Source organism: Corythoichthys intestinalis, chromosome 22 (genome assembly GCF_030265065.1).
Source record: "Corythoichthys intestinalis isolate RoL2023-P3 chromosome 22, ASM3026506v1, whole genome shotgun sequence".
Lineage (NCBI taxonomy): Eukaryota > Metazoa > Chordata > Actinopteri > Syngnathiformes > Syngnathidae > Corythoichthys > Corythoichthys intestinalis.
The window spans coordinates 12,510,628-12,530,285 of NC_080416.1; the positions used below are offsets into that span (position 1 = coordinate 12,510,628).

General features: G+C 41.8%; 3 protein-coding genes across 3 annotated transcripts; all 3 read right to left on the minus strand.

The window, feature by feature from the left end:
- Positions 1 to 2,510: 2,510 nt before the first annotated feature.
- hoxa9a (homeobox A9a) lies at positions 2,511 to 5,173 on the minus strand. The gene is made up of 2 exons (XM_057827415.1): positions 3,710 to 5,173; positions 2,511 to 3,476 (listed from the first exon to the last, which is right to left on the minus strand). The coding sequence occupies exons 1-2, from the start codon at positions 4,206 to 4,208 to the stop codon at positions 3,235 to 3,237; spliced, it is 741 nt and encodes a 246-aa protein (XP_057683398.1). The 5' UTR covers positions 4,209 to 5,173; the 3' UTR covers positions 2,511 to 3,234.
- Positions 5,174 to 7,641: 2,468 nt separating this feature from the next.
- On the minus strand, positions 7,642 to 11,081 carry LOC130910272 (homeobox protein Hox-A10-like). Its single transcript, XM_057827409.1, has 2 exons — positions 10,340 to 11,081; positions 7,642 to 8,329 (listed from the first exon to the last, which is right to left on the minus strand). The coding sequence occupies exons 1-2, from the start codon at positions 11,064 to 11,066 to the stop codon at positions 8,055 to 8,057; spliced, it is 1,002 nt and encodes a 333-aa protein (XP_057683392.1). The 5' UTR covers positions 11,067 to 11,081; the 3' UTR covers positions 7,642 to 8,054.
- Positions 11,082 to 15,490: 4,409 nt separating this feature from the next.
- On the minus strand, positions 15,491 to 17,712 carry LOC130910279 (homeobox protein Hox-A11a-like). Its single transcript, XM_057827416.1, has 2 exons — positions 16,954 to 17,712; positions 15,491 to 16,443 (listed from the first exon to the last, which is right to left on the minus strand). The coding sequence occupies exons 1-2, from the start codon at positions 17,579 to 17,581 to the stop codon at positions 16,211 to 16,213; spliced, it is 861 nt and encodes a 286-aa protein (XP_057683399.1). The 5' UTR covers positions 17,582 to 17,712; the 3' UTR covers positions 15,491 to 16,210.
- Between the last annotated feature and the right edge of the window lie 1,946 nt (positions 17,713 to 19,658).

A 19,658-nucleotide genomic window follows, 5' to 3' on the forward strand; every position in this document is an offset into this window, starting at 1 on the left:
CACACACACACACACACACACACACACACGTATACATATCTAAATATATATATATACACATCCGTAAAAAATAAACATTGATTAGCCAATATGTTTTAAATTGAGCCAATCACACCTAAAATTTGACTGCTAGCACAAAGCAAACAATTTAATTCGTTTACAAATTATTTACATTATATAGCAGTAAACATTTCAGGTGATTGATTATCCAATATTTTTGAAATGTTTCCTTTTTTTAAGTGCAAAAACATCTTGTATACAGATATTTTCATATTTTGGTGTGTATAGGCAATACATTTGTAAATATATTGATATACACACAAGCATATGATATATAAGAACACATGTGCTCATATGTAACTTGACAAAAAATGAATAAACAAAATAAGAACCATTCGCAACTTTTCTAAAGAACCCTACTATCCAGATAGTCTCCAATGTATTTCGGAACTTGAAATTCAGAACCTGAACCAGAACTTTCTTAATTACTCTTCAAATATTGAAAATATTCCGATGTTTTTTTTTTTTTTTTTAATGCAGGCACAGCAGTCCTAATAAAGATATTCAAGACATGAATATATTCGATTACAACAACAAGCCAAGTTTTTTGTCTTCTAATTTGGGACCATTGCGTCAAAGTAATTCCACGAAAAAACTGCCTCTGTAAGACACGAGGCAGCCCGTGACCTGCAGTGTACTGCTTCATTCCAATCTTTACTTCCTGCACGTGCAAAGACCATTAAAAAGGTGTGAAATTGTTAGGCTCAACTCTTAAAAATGTTACAAGAGAATTTCAGCCGCAGCCGCAGAGCAGGTTCGTTAAAAGGACGGGTTAGAAAAAGCTGCAAAGGGACTGTTATGGAACAGTGTCGCCCTCCACTGGAGGACTACAAGAAGGCAGCGGAATACAGGAAGCAGCTTGTTTTCCGCAGTAATTTGGGAGATTGACGGCGAGAGGCGTCCAATCCATTTGAATTGAGAGAGAATGATCATCATCCAGTCCCATTTACGGTGATAGACGTCCAATCCATTTGAACTGGGAGCCTGAACTGAGCCTCTCCATTGCAGTTCAAATAGATTGGACGTCTATCGCCGCCAATGGCTGTCAGTTGCCAAAATTTTTTCAATTAGGATATTTTTAGATTTTATAGTTGTTTGAAATGCCTATTTGTAATTGGGTATGCTTTCTGTGCTCTAAATTTACACAACTGGCAGAATTTGAAAAATGGGAGCCATTTTAAAGGAAGCATGACTGAGTGGGCCATATTATTTTTCATTAGTTTTAATAGGGTTAAAATAACAGCCCTTTTATTCATCAAAATAGCAATAAAAATGATTGAATATTTTTTTATCAGCTAAAACGGACTATATTTTCCAAATTATGCCAGTTTAAACAAATTTACGTGTATGTAAAGGTCTTGAAAGTATTTTTCCCGATTGTGACACAAACAAAAAGTCATTTAACTCCAAATTCCACCCTTAATTTTGAAGTCAAAAGTAAATTCTGATTCTACTTTACATTATTAGTATATATATTAAATTTCTATAATGCAGATTTTCCAAAATTAGAATTTCCTTAAATTCGCTTAAATGCATGCTCTCGTATTTTGGATTGTTTATGCATACTATATATTTTTGCAGGGCTGTTTGCAGGTTTTTTTCTTTCCTCAAATAGTTTATGGTCGTCTCGCTGCGTTGCAACGGGGGTGCAGAGGGCGGAAGGTTCCCAGGTAGAAACAAAGGGCGAGTCCAAATGACCGTGAGTCGCGTATGCGCGTCCCCGTTGGGAAGACTCCAATAAAGCTGATCATTTCCGCTCGGCCTTTTGTCCAGCAGCAAAAAGAAGAAAAAACAAATGGCTGCCATTCTGGAAACAGCCTAATTGTGTCTGGACGGCCATAAAGCCATTAAAAGTGGAATGCCAGACAGTATAGGAGACCAAGCGGTTTATGGCACTGTCTCTTCTTTGAAGTTTGGGTCCATCTGTGTCGCCCCCAAGCGCGTCACAACACACTCCAGCTTCAAATTCGCCTTGGAATAATCCGCGCATTTTCTGCTCGCAACGCCGATTTGGGGGACTCCATATATGATCACGCGTCAGCCATCATGTGATTTCTCTTCTTTCGTCCACTCAGTGTCAAATATTTCTCTTCGTGTACAGACTTGAACCTTGGGGGAGGTCGTGTTTTTAATGGCGTCAAGAATCCATAGCATTGGTGAAGATTTAGTCCTCCAAAAATTAAAATTCCCAAATTCTTCACGTGTCCAAGCACTCCTGCATGTCTTGTTCTTGTTTTGTGTCCGCTTGCCTCGCAGCGCTTTGCACCCCATAAAATGTTATAGCGGTAATTGTCTTTTACGGCTCTATAGAGCCATCAACATCCTCTCTCTGCATCACGCCCTGTACTGTATCCTCCAAAATAATATGCTCATATTTGCTAAGTATGTCAGCATTTTCCCTTTACCCCCTTCCCGGAGAACAAACACATTCGAGCGTCAATTAGGCGACATTTGTGCAGATATAATTTGTTTTATTTTAATAAATAAAGTACAAATTACATTTGAGAACCGAGATTGAGACGGCCGGCGGACCGAGAGGTAATCAATTTTCACCTACAGTGCGTTATTTAATTCCCCCTCACTAAACAATGATTAAAATCTGTACTAATCAATTCATAAATTCGACAATAATTTGCCATGAGAGGAAAAATAGGTTATTGTAGGTAGTTGATAACACATATAGGTAGTCAGTCGTGTAACAGAACTATTCTAATACTTTCAGGAGGTTTGAGATGTAGCACCTATATTGTTTTTTTTATTTTTTATTTTTTTCAACTATAATTGTCATACTAAACTCATATTTCTAGCAATAATTGAAACAACAAAATTCAACACATTTTACAAACTAGCTCAGGTGACTGAAATAGACAACAATAGTTGGAAACATCCAAACACAAACGAGCACAGAGAATATGCCAAACAATTCACTTTAACGAGGTACTAATTCATAATCATAAAAAAAACACAATTGGAAAAAGTACAACTAACATAAAAAGGGCACTGTTAAAATTGTGCAATATTAAAAAAAAAAATAAAAAGGTAGTCGCTTCAAACGAGATCCTAACATGCTTTTCTATACAATTAACTCAATAGGTTCTGCTATATTCGGAACCTAGAGGAGTTTCTCCCGTGGAAAATTTCGCCATTGGCCTCAATGTGCTTATGCCTCATCACTCACTCATCTTTAGACGCGCCATCTTTGTTAAACTTCTTCATCTTCATCCGGCGGTTCTGGAACCAGATTTTAACTTGTCTTTCGGTGAGGTTCAAGAGCCTCGCCACCTCGTACCTGCGGTCCCTGGTCAGGTAGGTGTTAAACAGGAATTCTTTCTCCAGTTCCAGGATCTGGTGTTTGGTATAGGGACAGCGCTTTTTTCTCGTGGCGCTTGCGTGGAGCCAGTTGGACACGGGGTTATCTGAAAGAGCGCAGGCGAGGGGGGTCAACACTCTTTATGGATGGAAGGACCGGAAAAATGTAAGGAAATGTTTGCGTGTTTACGCGCGGGTCCTAAAGGCTAAGGTGAATGGAAGAGTTATAAACAGGGGTCGGGCGTGCATACAAGGAAATGGCATGTTAAGAATGGCATGTGTTGTGACGCGCGCCTCACATGACAGTCAAGAACCCCCCGAAAAAGAAGACTTGACTTACTCGGATCCAGGCCAGGCTTGTCTTCAGCCTCCCCGTTCAGGTCAGCTCCTCGGCCGGCCAGCGCCTCCTTCTCCCCGGCCGAAGGTACAGAGCCGTAGTCGGAGAGCAGCAACGCCGCGTGAGAACCACCGGCCTCGGGTTTGATTCCGTAATGGTGGGACGCTTGTAATCCCGACACGGGCTCCAGGAGCCACGACTGGTAGCGGGGATCCGACTCGGCTCCGACCGACCCCTGCGGGTGCCCGTACGGGTGGTGGTAAACCGACGAGACGGCGCCCGGGAACTGCGCCGGGACGTGGCTCCACGATGGGCCGAAGACGGGCGCTTTGGACGGGAAGGTGCAAGTTCCGAGCTCGCCGTGCTCGCTGATGGAAGTGGGGTGCTGGCGACCGTGCGGGTACCCGGGACCGGGGGGGTATCTCGGCATGGAGAGCTCCTCGCTCTCGGGGAGAATGAGGGAATCGACGTAGTAACTAGTCACCGCTCCGGATGTCGACATGGCGGCCAACTACACGTTCGCATGCACGCAGTCCGCCAGCCGGCCACACAACAACAGCAGCAGCGACGACAACAATAACAACAACAACAAGCACGCACACACACATACACAAGCAGTCGAGCCTCACAAAATAACAATGTGCAGAAATCAAGTAGCAACTTGGCCCCTCACACAACTACAGTGGGTTGTAATGTGGGAGCCACGTCGCCGTGCCATTGGACAAGCAGACACACGTGATCATACAGCTCGAACAATAAAGTATAAATCAATCCCCTCTGCTCATTAAATACGCACCCGGTCCCCAATAACAAGCATACTTTGCGAAATAAGAATATATGAATCAAATCTGCTAGATGTTCAGATTAAAAGCAAATATGAATGAAACGGTGACGTCAGAGGGAAAAAAAATGCATTTGTCGCTGCTTCATGTTCAAGCGTTGCTGCAAACGACACAGGATTTTCTTACCTCGTTTTATGAGCTATTTTATAGGCCACGTATGCAGCCACCATTGCTGCTAAGCAAAACAAAAAAAGAACTTAAAGTGCAACAATTTGTTTCAAAACAGACATTTGCTGAACGACTTTTGAATGCTATTCCTACTCAACGTAAACTAATTCAATTACTCTTTCAATTTCAGATTAAATGATAAAAAGAGTTAATTTAACAATTTCAGAGTTGAACTAAAGTGGTTATTTGCACCCCACAATTTGGATAATGTGCGTCTGTGATGTGGGATGGAAATAAAACATGCCCGTTAACTTTAACGTTGATTGGAGCTCGATTTTAACAACGTGTCCACAATTTACAATTCTCGACAAGAGTTCAAAAAAAATACACATTGACGTCCGTGTGTTTGTGCCGCAATTAACCCTTAAATACCTGCAACATGAAGCAATTATCAGAGAATCCCAAAATTTGAGAAATAAGGTCCTAATGAAACCTTTTTTTTTTTCAAATTTGTAATAAGAAAAGTCAAAATGAAGATGTGTAATAAGCGTTCTGATATTTATAACCCTTGCTAAATGCTGTTTGGTTTTCTCATGGAACCTGCAGATGCATGTGTTGACTTGCATCCATATGTTTTTTTTCCAAAAACAATTGTCAAAATTCTGAATTAGTTTCAAAATCATGAAATTTTAGGTGTATCAAATGTGATACGTTTGGCAATAAAGGGTTAACTTTAAATATGGCACGTTGAACAATATTTACATTTCAATAGCACATACGTGAATTTTTAATCAATCCAAACAGCACAAAATTTGTGTACTCAAATATTTATACATTATATTTGCTTTTATACGATGAATTGTATAATTAAAAGTTCGGTTTTTTTTTTTTTTTTACAACATAACCCGATTCTCATTTTCAAATTGTAGGGTAAATTTAAAAACAAAACTTTGTTTACAGATACTCGAATATGCTGTAAGAAAATTAACAAATGTTGCAAATTAACGTGCATGCACACATTTTTATCCCAATTATTTCACCAGACATTTTAACATCAAAACCACGTGTAATTTTATTGATAACCCTAGAGGGATAATCAATAATACAAATTTTTGAAATTATTGCATTTTGCTTACTATTCTGACTGGTAGATTGAAATGGGTAAAACATTTTCACAAATATACGCACGTAACATAGCTTTCGCAAACCTACTGTTCGACGTGTTTATCGTTTTCGACGCTATTTAACGCCTTTATGCACATGGGCCTATGTTTTTCCGCCATTAACAAACAGTATAACCTTACATTACACCTCAAATATACAAAAATACCTATTAAATTCGTTATTATTACACAATTGTAGGAAATATTTAAATTCACTATTGATTATTTTGTTATAGAGAACATTTGGTGTTAAATTAGTTTTAAAAATGCAAAAATACTTTTTGTTTACTGGAGGCAATGAGATTTTTTTTCTAGGCGATTGAAGGTTATATTCACGTCATCCAGTTCTGATTCAAATCGTTTTATTTCCATTGACGGCGATTGACGTCCAATCCATTTGAACTATAGGAGTGCTGTTGCCGACCATGCTGCTTGCACCTCCCAGTTGAAATGATTGGACGTCTATTTCTGTCACTGGGAATGAAACATCCAATCTGTTTGAACCAGAATTGGATAATATCTAACCTTCAATGAAATTGAAAAAATATCTCATTGCTTCCAGTCGAAAAAAAACATTTTTGCATTTTTAAAACTAATTTAACATGACTATGACAAAATACTCTATATTAAATTTGAACGGATCCATTTGAACGAGGAATGCTGTTGCCCATCATGCTGCCAGCCCTTCCATGTTCAAATGATTGGACGTCTATCGCCGTCTGTGCCTGCCTTGAACAAGTGTACATACTCCTGTCACCTTATAGGTGCATTGTTTAGCAAACAGACATCAAACGAGCAAAAAGGGGGGCTACCAACAGGAAGGGGTTCCCGAAAAGCGCATGAAATGAGGAAACCACGCCACTATTACGATTGTAAAGCTGAATCAGGGTGTGTCCCCCTCCCCAACTTTACCACAGGGGCTATTGAGCTCGTTTGCCTGGCTAGATAACAGCCTGTCTGGCGGATCTAAAGCTCGCCATAAAGCCCTTCCCCTCCTTTTGTCTCTAGATTGCGCAGCGGAAGCATCCGGTGTCACTGCCCGCGGAGGTCGCTGTTGGCCCATTCACCTTCCCCTTCCCCTCCACTGCAGTGGTCGTAACCGAGGCCTTGTGTCTGCATGCATGGCGTGGCTGCGTCAACACTAAAAGCTATTTTTTGTGTAAAAACTGACATAGTCGAGGTTGTTGCAACTGGGATTTTTTTTTTTTAGTTATTCCTCGTTTCTTCATTCGGCGTCGACGTTCATAACTGGGGCAATTAAGACAGTTTCATGTTGCAGAGTTAAAAATGCACCCCAACAACATGAAACTACCTAAACCACTCGACAGTCCATCAGGCCTCAAGTGAAAAAAAAAATCAATCCAAGCCAAGTATTCACACCAATGCAGTTTCAACACATACACACGCACGATAGAGTGAATTTCCCGCACTCACCCTGCACGAATAGTCCCGGCCTGCTTTGATTCCTGTTAATCCCAATTTGCAAAAGGTTCGATCCACATGTTAGGATAAGAAGACGCAGAGAGCATGGCCTCCTCTCCGTTTGAAAGCCTCTCCCACGACTGAAGCAGGAGAGCGAGAAAGCTCATATAGCAGCCAGTCATAAAACTCCACAATAGCCGCCTGCATGCAGCTAGACGCCTTCGAGCCTCATTTCTTCATTATTTCCGATGCTAATTAGCAAACGGGATTGCCTCTCTCGATACAAATCAAAGATACTGTCGGAGTTGGGAAGATACAACACACAGGGAGCAAAAATACAAGCAGCTACTCCGTAATGCGACAGAGCGATAATTTATTCAGCATGACACAAAAACACAATATCGGTATGTACACACACGCACGCACACAAACGCACAAAAAATCATATACAATTCAGTCGTTTTTCGGCGTGGAAACGCCATCAAAGATTGTTGCGCAATTGGTACACATAACAAGAGGCCTGCTGACTAAACAACTAAGCTGGGTTATTATAATTTATACGTGGTGATTCCAAAATGATTCCATGCATGCACATTGAGGTATTTTTTTGCATGTATTTGTGTAAAAAGGGGGTGTATCGGTATGGAATTTACTCCACTAAAGCCAATAATACATTTTGAGTCACAGTGTGTGTGTGTGTGTTTGGAAATCAAGCGATGTGAAATGGGTGGGTGGTCGTGGTAGTTGTGGTAATGGTGGGGGCAGTCATTTGATTATGATTTCCTTTTTAATGTGTTTTTTTCACCTCGTTTATCACGAAAATCCGTAGTTGGAGGTGAGCTCCCGGATCCTGTTTTCCCGCGTCATTTTCTTCAATTTCATCCTGCGGTTCTGGAACCAAATCTTGACCTGTCTGTCAGTCAGGTGCACGCTTTTACTGATCTCCAGGCGGCGCTCTCGAGTCAGGTACATGTTGAACAGGAACTCCTTCTCCAGCTCCAAAGTTTGGTGTTTGGTGTACGGGCAACGCTTCTTCCGGCCGCTTTTCGCCGTCAGCCAGTTGGCCGCGTTTTCATTTTTGCCATCGCCTGAATAGAGAGGAAACACACACGCGTTTGAAGATGCATTGCATTATAGGCAATTGTGAATGTGGTTGGGTTATTTTGGGAAGTTAAATTAAAGGAACTAAATGTGAGCGCGTGTGAATTTGGGATTTTTGTCACATGACAGATTTTTCATTTGTGTGTGTTGGGTTGGGAAAAAGAAATCCAATTTAGGTTCTAAGTGTGCATGTGGGGTTTAAAAAACAACTACACATACAGACTATATCAATTGTTTTGATTAAGTATATACCCAACATTGGGCCATTTTTATATAAATCGGGTTTTCACTATATATATATATATATATATATATATATATATATATATATATATACACACCACATGCAGTCGTATTAGATCACATGAATCAGAGGCTACGTGTAACCTAAGGAGCATATTAGCCACCTTGGTGTCAGACAATGCAGGTAACCCAGGATACATGTCTATCTGTATCTTGGTTTTTGGCCCACAGTATTTCGGATAAAAAGTTTTGTGCATGAGAAACGTTTTTTTTTTTTCATTTTAAAAACACCCTTTTGTTTTGTTCAGAAAAAAATAACGTATTTAATTTTTATTAGCTTATATATAGATACACATATGTGTATACAGTGTGTGTGCACACATACGGTTGGGGCACCAACCACAACCATTAACAAAAAAAAATGAATAAATTGGTACCATTTGTGTGTATGTGTGGGTGTTATGACGGAGGTTGAGTTATTGAGGGACAAAAAAAAAGGACACCATTTTGGTTATTTTGACCCAAATAGTTGAAAAACCCAATTTTAGGGTTTAAATTAATCCAACTGGGGTACTAGTTAATTTCTTATTTGAAGGCGGGATTTTTTTTTTTTTTTTAAACAGCTATGAAGAGTTCAAATAGGGAGAGTATGCTTGTATGCACATGATTTTTTGGTGTGTGTGTGTGGGGGGGGGGGGTGAACTAGCACGAGTGTATTCAGATTTTACAGCACTGATTGGGACTAAGCATTTGATGTTTTGCATTTGTGGGTGCGTGGATGTGTGTCTGTATTCATGTAATTATGCATTTTGTGACAGTGCATTTGTATCCTTGTTTTGTGTGTGTAGTTTTATTACTCATGTGTACACCTTTGCACTATTGCTTTATGGTGTTTTTTATTGTTTTATTTGTCAAGATGTGAATTTTTATCTATTTTATATTTTTGTTGAACCCGGTTCGTCTGTGAGACTACGTTTGTGAGTGCAATTTCATTATTGTGTCAACGTTTTTTACTTTATGTGTGTCAACGTGCATGCTGAATTAGTTGTATTCATTGTGGTTGTGGGTACGTTTGTGGTGGCAGTGTTTTCTATTTGCATCTGTATAACTAAGTGACTGTTGACTTGAATGCCATGTTTAATTTTTTTCAGAAGTGTATTTTAATCCGTTGTTTTAGTTGTGTGTGAGCGCCAATGAGTATATGCATATCATTTACATGTACAGTTTTTGTTCGTGAGTGTGTGTGTCACAAATGTCAATGTATTTTAACATTCAAGTTATCCTATAACATTTCAAAACGTCATATGCAGAAACAAAAAAACTCATTATTCCTCATATGTGCCTTTTAAAAGTGGGTCGCTATAAGAGACCGATGTGTTGTTTACTGTAGACCACTTGTCCTTTTTTTTTTTTTTTAAATCTCTTGCTTGTGCTGTTGTTGTTGTTGTTGTTGTGATTTTGACATTCTGTTAATAAAGCTATCATTTAAAACCTGACGCAATAGAGCTGTATGGAAAGGTATTCTTGGCTGCATGCATGCATGCTTTCAATTAAATAAACGCATTGCTGATTATAAACCCTTAGTCATGTTAGTCCATTCATGTATATACGTTAATACTTCATGTGAATGTTAAGACTGCAAAGTATCTTCAGGCTGTAAGTATCGAGCTTAACAGGTGCTGCACGCAAACACATTGTGCAAGACTACCCCACCCTCCCCCCGCCTGACCCCCCTTCACATGAACGCTGCTTACCTTTACCGTCCTTGTCTTGCTCGTCGGTGTCCTCTTCCGCCGAGGAGGCTTCCACATCCGTGCCCGACTCACGCGGATCTTCGCCGGCGGGCGCCACCTGGGACCGCCGGTCAGGGTTGGCCATGGGCCCGGGCTCATCTATGGCCCTGCCGTCTTCCTGCGGCGGCGAGTGGAAGCGTGCAGGGGCACCAGAATGCGAGTAGGGCGGGTTCGGCGCTGAGCCGTCGGCGTTGTAAAGTTTATGAGGGTGCGCTTGGGTCGGAGACAAGCGGAAATAGCAGGGCATGGGAACCGTGCCTCCTCCTCCTCCACCATCGTTGACTGAGCCGGGGGCTCCCCTCGAATACGTCAGGTCCTCAGCCGCACCGGAACCTTTGGAGCACTTGGATTGCTCATAGAGACAGTAAGCGCTCTCCTCCTTAATGTTCGGGAAGGAGCAGGGCGCCACCTGAGGAGCCCCGGAGCGCTCTTGCTCCACACGGCACGACCTCTGCGCGTCCATCCACATCTCCATGCCTGACAGGTACGCGCCCGGCCCCCCGAGAAGGTTCTGGGGGCCCACGTCGGCCCGCTTGGGCGCGAAGTATCCATAGTTGTGGAGTCCGTAAGGCACTTCGACGGCCGCGCTCCCCGTGTAATGACCTCCTCCGCAGTTGTCAGCCCTGCCGCCACCTATCAGAGAATCCACCAAGAAGGCATTTCCTGATGGACCGTCCGAACATGACATTATTGAAGAGTATTTTGGCGAAGGGAGAAGGTAGCCCCCTCTGTCTGACATTTCTCGTGCATAACATGCTGCCTATGATTAGGAGCGCCCTCGTTGGAGCGTGAGCGAGGGGCGACCAATAGGAAGCACGGGAAGAGCGCAAGTCCCGCCCACTGGGAGCCTACGTAGATCAAGCTGAGGAAGACGAGAGCAGCCATCTATATGCCTTCATCTTGCTTTATAATAATGCGACACCGTTAGGCGCTCTTAATATACATTATAATATTTCGAAATATGAATTTACATATATAAATCAACATTACAGAATGTTTAAAAAAAAAAAAAAAATCAAGTTGAAACATGCACGACTCGAACTGAAAAACAAAGCCACACGGGACTACTGGGAGTCATAAAACGTTGCTAAAAATGTGCCCATGGCGAGAAAATAAAAAGCACTTTTTAAAAGGATCTTCCACCAGCACAGACAGCAGGAGAGCTTCCGCTCCAAACAGAGTGGGGGAAAAAAAAGACATTTTGTTTACGCTAAAATGGCCCGAGGAGATTCTCGAAATATCCAACATTCACGTTGCGGCCTGACACAACCTCTACATTTATAAAGCTCAGATTTATTGGAAAAGCTGTAAAATCAAAGCATATTGGCAAAAATATTTTGTCACAGTAATAAAACGGTTAATAGGGACCATTTAGACAAGGCAGAAACTGTTTGATAATTTCACTGTTCAAATATTGTAATAAATGTTAACTTCATGATTCGTTGTCTTTTTTTATAGCACTTTATTCCCAAATACATAATTTGATGATTTGGGGATCGTAAAAGATTTTGTGAAACCATTTTACAGATTAAATTGGTGTGAATATACCTGCAAGCAAATGACAAAATGGTGTTTGCCGCTTTAATGCGTGTACGCTGTCTCACGTCTTTGCGCATTTTTTTGCACAAATTTGAGGGGAATGAACAAATATGGAAAACATTTTTTATAAAATCTATTTTTAATAAGTCCAACTCAATTGTTGCCTTTGACGACGGTGGACGTTCAATCCATTTAGACGGGGAGAGGCTTGCTGTCAGTCCCCCAGTTTGAAATGGATTGGACGTTTATCCCCGTCATTGTGAATCTTTTATATACAGAACAGCTTATACCTGCAAGCAAATAGTAAAAATCAACTATAGGGCTTGTTTAAAAAAATAAAATAAAAAATAAAAAACGCAATATTTTCCACCAACTTGAGGGAGGAAAAAATGAAAATCATTTTTCAAATCTTATTTTTAAATTGTTGGCTGCTATTGCCGATAGACATCCAATTCCTTTGGACTGGGAGGGCTGGCAGCAAATAATCATTATATCAGCCCTCCTATTCAAAATGGATTGGACGTTTATCCCCGTCATTATGAATCTTCTATATACAAAACAGTCTACCTGCAAGCAAATGGTAAAAATTATAGGGCTTGTTTTTAAAATTTGCGTAATATTTTGCACCAATTTGAGGGGATGAAAAAATGTAAAGCTTTTTTAAAATCTTTGAAATCGTTGCCTGCTATTGACGATAGACATCCAATTCCTTTCGACTGGGAGGGTTGGCATAGAATAATCACTATCAGCCCAGGGACTGAACGTCTATCGCTGTCAGTGGCAGGAACTGTGTAAATATTTATCTTCAAAATGCTTGTTAATTTCACTTTAGCATGAAAATAAGAGGTTATCTGAACCATTTCAGAAACTGGTCACCACACGGCTATTGAAAATTAAATAAAACACTTTTAAAAAATCATGCATGAAAGAGTTAAGACTATTTTTGACCTCTCCCGTTTCCCGGCCAGCCTTTAGGGACATTTGAGTCAATGTGCATGGAACTAAATCCATCAATTACGTGGGCCCTATTTGCCCATTTAGGCCCGCAGCAGAGGAGATGGCTATCGATATCTTTCCGCCGCAGTTATTAATTACAGCTATTAAATCTTCATTTTCACAGCTGCCCAAGCATTTTGCTTGACCACTGGCTTTGATCAGGCCCGGAGAGGCAATCGGGGTCGGATCATGTTCGTCCAGAGTGCAGCGATCAACAATAAGGCGGCGTTTTATTACATACAACGGAAGCGTTTGTTTTTCAGCGAGACGCAGCAATCAGTCCAATCTCAAGCAGCGATCGCCTTTGACTAATAAGACGTTGCGTTCGCCTGGCACGTTCGCCTAAGTGTTCTGGAAGGACGTCAAGCGTTTCTGTCTCCAGAGAGGAAATGAAGATAAACGCGTGGCTGTGATTTAAGAAGGTGACTAGTTTGCAATGTTTGGGGCTTAAAGCGACACCGCGTGTGGCCTCGGGTGGCTTTACCGGAACCACAAATAAGTCCAATCATGTCACCACACAGAAACAGAGGTGCTGTTGCTTTTACCTGCATCCCCACGGCCGTGACATTGGCTCCAATAGCGCCGCCCGGTGGTAAAACCGAACCCAGTCCTCAATGGTCTCCCCGAACCCACACTCGGGACCTTCGTGGAAAAAGTGAAGTCCAGCCAAGCAGCAAGAAGTGTAATCCCCTCTCCTTCCTCTTCCTGTCGCCTCCTTGGCAACAGTTAATAACCTTGGGTCTCAGACGCTTTATTGCAGTGCACTCCAATTGTACAAATGCTCCAGACCCTCAGACAGCTTTTATGAGCGCGTTGCCTGGGCAACGGGGAGGATGTCCCGTAATTAGGGACAGAATTCCAACGCGCATGCAGTAAGGGACGGCAAGGCCGGCCGGCTGGACGGCCGGACTGCACAGAGGACAACCATAAACTTCAGCCTCTCTCTGTCTCTCTCTCTCGCCGCCGCCGCCGGCGTTTATGAGCCTTTTGACTGTCATATATGAACGCCAATGCGCTGCGGCTGCCTGCCATAAACGCGCCGATAACAACAGCAAATATGGCGAGGCTGACCAAAGACGAGAGCTGGCGGGGACAGACAGCCTTTGCAAAAGACGGTGTGAAAACACACCAGAAAAAAAGAAGCGTAGCACTGAGGAAGAGTGCATGTTTGACAAAAATAAAAGGTTATAGAGGCAATAAGACGAGACCAAGTTGGTCAAATTTGAAGAGGGAAAGGGGACTTTGCTTTTTGTTTGGGTTCATTGCTCAAAGAAGCGGAGTTCAAAGTAACACAACAAGGGTTAATTTGACCAAAAATAGTGGATAATTTGACCCATCGACATTAACATATTGAATGTGAAACTATTCCAATGTAAATGTACAACCATTGGGTTAAAAATAACCAAATTGATGTTAATTTGAGTCAAATATCTCAGTTAACATTGACCAACTTAAGCTTTGGTCAATTTGTGCCTCAAAAGGGTCGAAATGAAGCAACCGTTTTTAAAGTGAAATTGTCATCAATCTTTCGCTGGACTTGATGTTTGAACAGTTTTGATTCAATTTGCGTTCAAAAGGGAACATCATTGGTCTCATTTGACCTACAAAATTTGATTCACTCGATTCGCAAAATGGTTGTGGTTCATCATTAACAACTGGCGTGATATGAACAAATCATTAAGTATTTGCGTCAAAATAATCGAAGTAGTTGTTGCCTTATTTGGTAGTTTTTAAACACAACATTTTTTACGTGCATTAATGAAAAGGAGCACCTTAAAACAGTCATTTGTTTTTAATTTGACCCAAAATATCGAATGATACACTTGGTATTGTCAAATTAAGACAAGAGGGAGCTAGATTATTTGAAACGCAATTTGGGTATTTTTATATTTTATTATCATTTACTTAAATCAACTGCCATTGGCATATAAAAACGGCCAAATTGAAAAAACACCTGAGTAAAAAAAAAAAAAAAAAAAAAAAAATCTTTAAAAGGGACAATCCTATAGTACCACTGGTTGCTTGGGGCAGAAAAGTGGATTGTTTACCAAAGTAAAGTAGCCCAAATAGTAAGTGGTGCCTTTTTAACGTAATAAAATTGTTCAAGAGTTATAAACTATAAGCAGTGTAAAAAACAAAGACATACAAGTTGACATACAAATGGATTTTTAGCTGTAATGAGTGATTTGCATATCGAAAACATTTTCAAGTGTTCTCATGATGTCTTGTTTTGAATTTTGCAGCGCAATGGTTCTGAAGTTGAGGGTAAAAATTTTTTAAATGTGTGTCAAACACGAGTGACATGACATTTTTTTACTAAATATACCCAAAGAAATTACCCCAGTTTAGTACATTACCCCGCAAAAAATGTCAATATTTCACAGTTTGTTTAAAAAAAAAAAAAAAAAAAAATCACCAAATTTCCTTAGCAACATTTCCAAAAAATCTCGCAATCCTAATTTTTCTACTCTTTTGCAAAACACCTAATTTGAATATTTCCACTTTAACCCATCATGTAAAAACGCATACAAATAACACAACCCTCCATATTATTTTCAATGGTTTTTATTTGCAAATATAGTATAATACACAATTGTGTTTGGGGCAAAACAAGCGAGAGATTGGACGACCCTGACCAGCTTTTCGCCCTGACACATCCACGAAATTCAACTTTTGTTCGACATTATATTCACAAAATGCGTCAATCGTGAAAATAAAAACAGAACAAACGGAGTTGAGTCGAATCAGAACACGGCTCCATGTTTCTACTATACCTGCATTTTTGGGCGTGTATTAAGTCAGTGCAACTCCCGTGGATGGACGAGCTTATGTCTCTGGTGGTTAGACCTGCAGTATTTGACTACAAAGTCGCTTTAAGAAGAAAAAAATAATAATCTAATGACATTATGGGGTATTAAAAAGTAGATATAAATACAATTAGCCGTGACATGAAAATATAGTAAACGAGTGCCTACAAAATAAATACACACACCCCAAAAACAAAAACAAAAAACATCACGTTACATTCTCATTCGTTCTGACGTCATTTGGTCACACCAATGCTTGTATTGATTCGCTTATTAAACATGACTTGTGATTTCATACAAAAAAAAAATCTAATTACATTTTTTTGATAACAAAATACACGGATTCAGTCAGAGTCCCAACTCGGTGGGGAATCTTTCCACCCCCGAACTTGAAAAGAACCACTGTTATGTCGGCGGCGAGACAATTACAACCGCAGCCTGAGAGAGTCACGTCGTCGGTGTCGGTCCAAATAAATCGCCGCCCGCTTGACTAAAGCAGTGGGTTGGCGGTATAATATTGCAATCTGTCTCTGTTGAGCTTCTTCTCCTTCATGCGGCGGTTCTGAAACCAGATCTTGACTTGGCGGTCGGTCAGGTTGAGCATCCGAGACAACTGCAGACGCTTCTCCTTGTTAATGTACACGCTGAAAAAGAACTCGCGCTCCAGTTCTCGGATTTGATATTTGGAATAGGGGCACCTCTTCTTGCGGGTTCTGGCTCCATCTACAAAATAAAACACAAAAAAGCACTTAACATCCCTCAAATGGTACTGCTTGAGATGAAACATAAAAGTTCATATTTTTTATGATGTTCTCCCCGCATATATCACTAATAACATTCCCCACTTGACTGAAAACAGTCGGTGCTGCTTGGCTTTGACCTTTTCCAGCAGGGAAGGCTAAATATACTCCAGTCGTACACTAGTGCATGGCTGCAATATTTTTAAAGCTTACCCTATGATGAGAGCATTTTACATTAAAACTGTTAGAACCTGACTAAACAAAAGGCACCGTCCTATAGTTCAGATGGTTGAAGAATGGTGCTGCGAGTTATTTTGGTGAAAAATGTCTTTTCACGGTCAATTTCAAAAGCAAGCACGTGATGGTGCAGTTTATACCAAAGTTTGGTTGCTGCAAGAGAAGGGGAGGGGGTCCGCAGACCCTCTATAAACATTATACGCTTATAAAAGAGCATATAAAATTTTTAACAAGATGCCAAAGTTGCAAAACTTACTGCTGGCGGATTTGTCCTCATTGTTGCCGGAAGACAGCTCGGGGCTGCTGTTGTCCTCCTCGCGGGGCTCCTTAGCTTCGGAGGACCCCGAGACGGAGTCATCCGGAGCCGAAGCGGGCGGCTTGCTGGACGGCTTGTCCGCGGGGAAGTTGGCCGATGAGCTCTCCGACGAGGGGCCGTATGCGGTTTCGTAGAACTGGTCGAAAGCTTGCGGGAGGACGCCGTTCCGCCCCACGTTGCCGTAAAAATTAGAGGAACCGGCAGCCGCTGCTGCTGCGGCGGCGTGATGGTGGTGGTGGTGGTGATGATGGTGATAAGCGGCAGCTGCAGCCGGGCTACTCTTGCCGAAAATGTCCGCTTGCGCTGGGTGCACCATGTCGTCGGCGCCCGGGTAGCACTGCGCCAGATTACCGCGGTGGCTCCATTTACTGGACGCGTCGATGGCTGCGTACTCCCGGAACGTCACTTCCCTGACCGGCTGGACCTGCGGGAGGTTGGACGAGTACGAGTAGGGTCGCGTGGACGGACTCTGCGACAAAAAGGAAGGCAGCGCGGAGAACTCGTAGTAGGTGCAGCTGGGTAAATACATGTTCGATCCGACAGGGACCCTGTCGTCAAAATCCATCATGGTATACCGTCGCCGGCCGGCCGTCCGCCCCCTCCCTCCACGCCGCCGTCTTTCTACGCCTCGGATTCCACGGACATGGGTTGCTTCTCGCCTCTTTCTCCGCCAGGCAGAAATTCGGAAAGCTGACGTGGAGAGCCATCGCCATCCACTCCACGGAGGCGGGAGTCACGTGACCGACCGCCAGCCAGAAATTGACAGGTCGTCGGTGTGTGCGGGCGCGCACACGGCGCGCGCGCGCACCCGCTAAGCTTGACATTGATAGTTTATCGCCGCATTCGACTCGGAATGAATTCTTTGAAATTGCAACAAATCACACGAACGAGGGGGGAAAAAAACGACATGACTTTGTTTGCCATCTCGAGCATTTCTCTTCAATAATTTGCACAAACATGAAAAAAAAAAAAAGTAAAAAATATATCCCTCCAGGGTGGTTTACATTCTTTCAATGTATTCTATTTGTATTCATTTTGCACCAAGAGACGACAAAGAATAAAAAAACTCTGCTTTTAGGCTTGTCTCAGCAACAGCATTTGCTGCATTTTACAACTTGCCAGCATTTGGCTGGCATTTGGTTATCAGGGTCATGTTCAAAGTAATGTTGCAACCGTCTCCGGCAAGGTGAAAGGACAATATTACCCCCAAAATGTCGAAAATAAAGCATTATTACTTTGTTTGGAAAACATTTGACAAAACTACAAAAGTGGTGGAAGTCGTCATTTCCTTTAAACGCAAATATCCTCTTTTCAATGATACGTGAAGTGTGTTTTCAGTCGATTCCAACACGGAGAGATAAACCGCTCCATTTCTCGCAGCACGCTCTTTCCTCTCCACTTTTACGTGCGGACGTCTTCATCCTTTTCTCGACATATTTCATCAAATACAACTTGTTTTTGGACATGACAACAACAAGAATGCACCATAGAAATACTCAATATTTCTATAATTAAAGCTGCTGAATTTCCAAACCGAGCTCGATTTCTGCGAGGCCACCATGCACGCATACAGCTTGTTTTGCAACCTGACTCTAATATACCCCGAATGAGAGCCTTGAGCTCGGATTAAGACCGCCATGGCAGCATTTGGACTCTTTGATAGCACATGTGAAACCCTAGCTGGAAAATGTCGCGTGGGTTTTCAACATCAAGAACCATGTGGCTTATATTTTTAGAAGTTGCGTGGGGAGAAACAAATAAAACAAATGTTTTGGGCAACTTTTAGGACAAAGTCGCTCCGCCTCTCGGTCAGTCCAGACTAATTGTACGAGGTGTGCAGAGGCTTTTAAGTTCTAATTGAGCACAGGATGCACAGACCTGGGTTTTTATAGCTGTTCGACTATTCTGCTGAGCTTCTTCCCCCCCCCGCCCGCAAGCAGCCATGAAGCAGACACCACAAAACTGGCCGAGCGTGATAGCGACCAGCCACCTCACACAACAAAAGCGGTAAGATGCACTTGCACCGCTTGGCTTCTGCTCAATTCACACAACGGGTCTTGTTAAATGGCTTTTTAGTTGTTATTTTTCTTTTTTTGGCAAGCAACGTGCAGCGTGCCACTGCACGGGAGAGCTCTCAAAGCCAAAGCTTTGTGTGGACGGTCGACTTCAAGTTCGGGGGAGGGAAAAAAGAGGCCCAAAGAGCAAAGGGCCCCGGATGAGGCTCCATTAAATTGCTCTTGCCTTTAAGCACGCTTTGGGTCACGAGATGGCATTTCATGGCAGACTGCCCGCGCGCAAATTCACTAGACTGCCTTGTGGAGAGGGTATTGAAATTTGATGATATAAAAGACTATTTGAATGTGGAAAAATATTTGATAAACAACTTTAGATGCCATTGATTGGAGATGGTCCTGATATTTTTTGAAATGGGAATGCCCATCCCCAATTAGTCATTTTGAATGTGAAAAATGCCTGATATACAGTATAACTTATAAAAATTTCAATTTTGTGAAATAAACATTTAAAGGGGCAATGCCTAATCTGAAAAAGCACATGTTGCAATTTTGAATATGAGGAATCCAACTGAAGATGTTCCACGCATTTAAACTTGCAGTGCATAAAAAACAAAGTCATATTATTCACTA

What these genes read in the sequence shown, in the direction of transcription:
- hoxa9a (XM_057827415.1), bottom strand. Translation starts at nt 4,208, where the DNA reads ATGTCGACATCCGGAGCGGTGACTAGTTACTACGTCGATTCCCTCATT. An exon ending in CAAGCCTGGCCTGGATCCGA is followed by an intron (nt 3,477 to 3,709) that starts GTAAGTCAAGTC and finishes GCGCTCTTTCAG; the next exon opens with ATAACCCCGTGTCCAACTGG.
- LOC130910272 (XM_057827409.1), bottom strand. Translation starts at nt 11,066, where the DNA reads ATGTCATGTTCGGACGGTCCATCAGGAAATGCCTTCTTGGTGGATTCT. An exon ending in GCAAGACAAGGACGGTAAAG is followed by an intron (nt 8,330 to 10,339) that starts GTAAGCAGCGTT and finishes CTCTCTATTCAG; the next exon opens with GCGATGGCAAAAATGAAAAC.
- LOC130910279 (XM_057827416.1), bottom strand. Translation starts at nt 17,581, where the DNA reads ATGATGGATTTTGACGACAGGGTCCCTGTCGGATCGAACATGTATTTA. An exon ending in TGAGGACAAATCCGCCAGCA is followed by an intron (nt 16,444 to 16,953) that starts GTAAGTTTTGCA and finishes TTTATTTTGTAG; the next exon opens with ATGGAGCCAGAACCCGCAAG.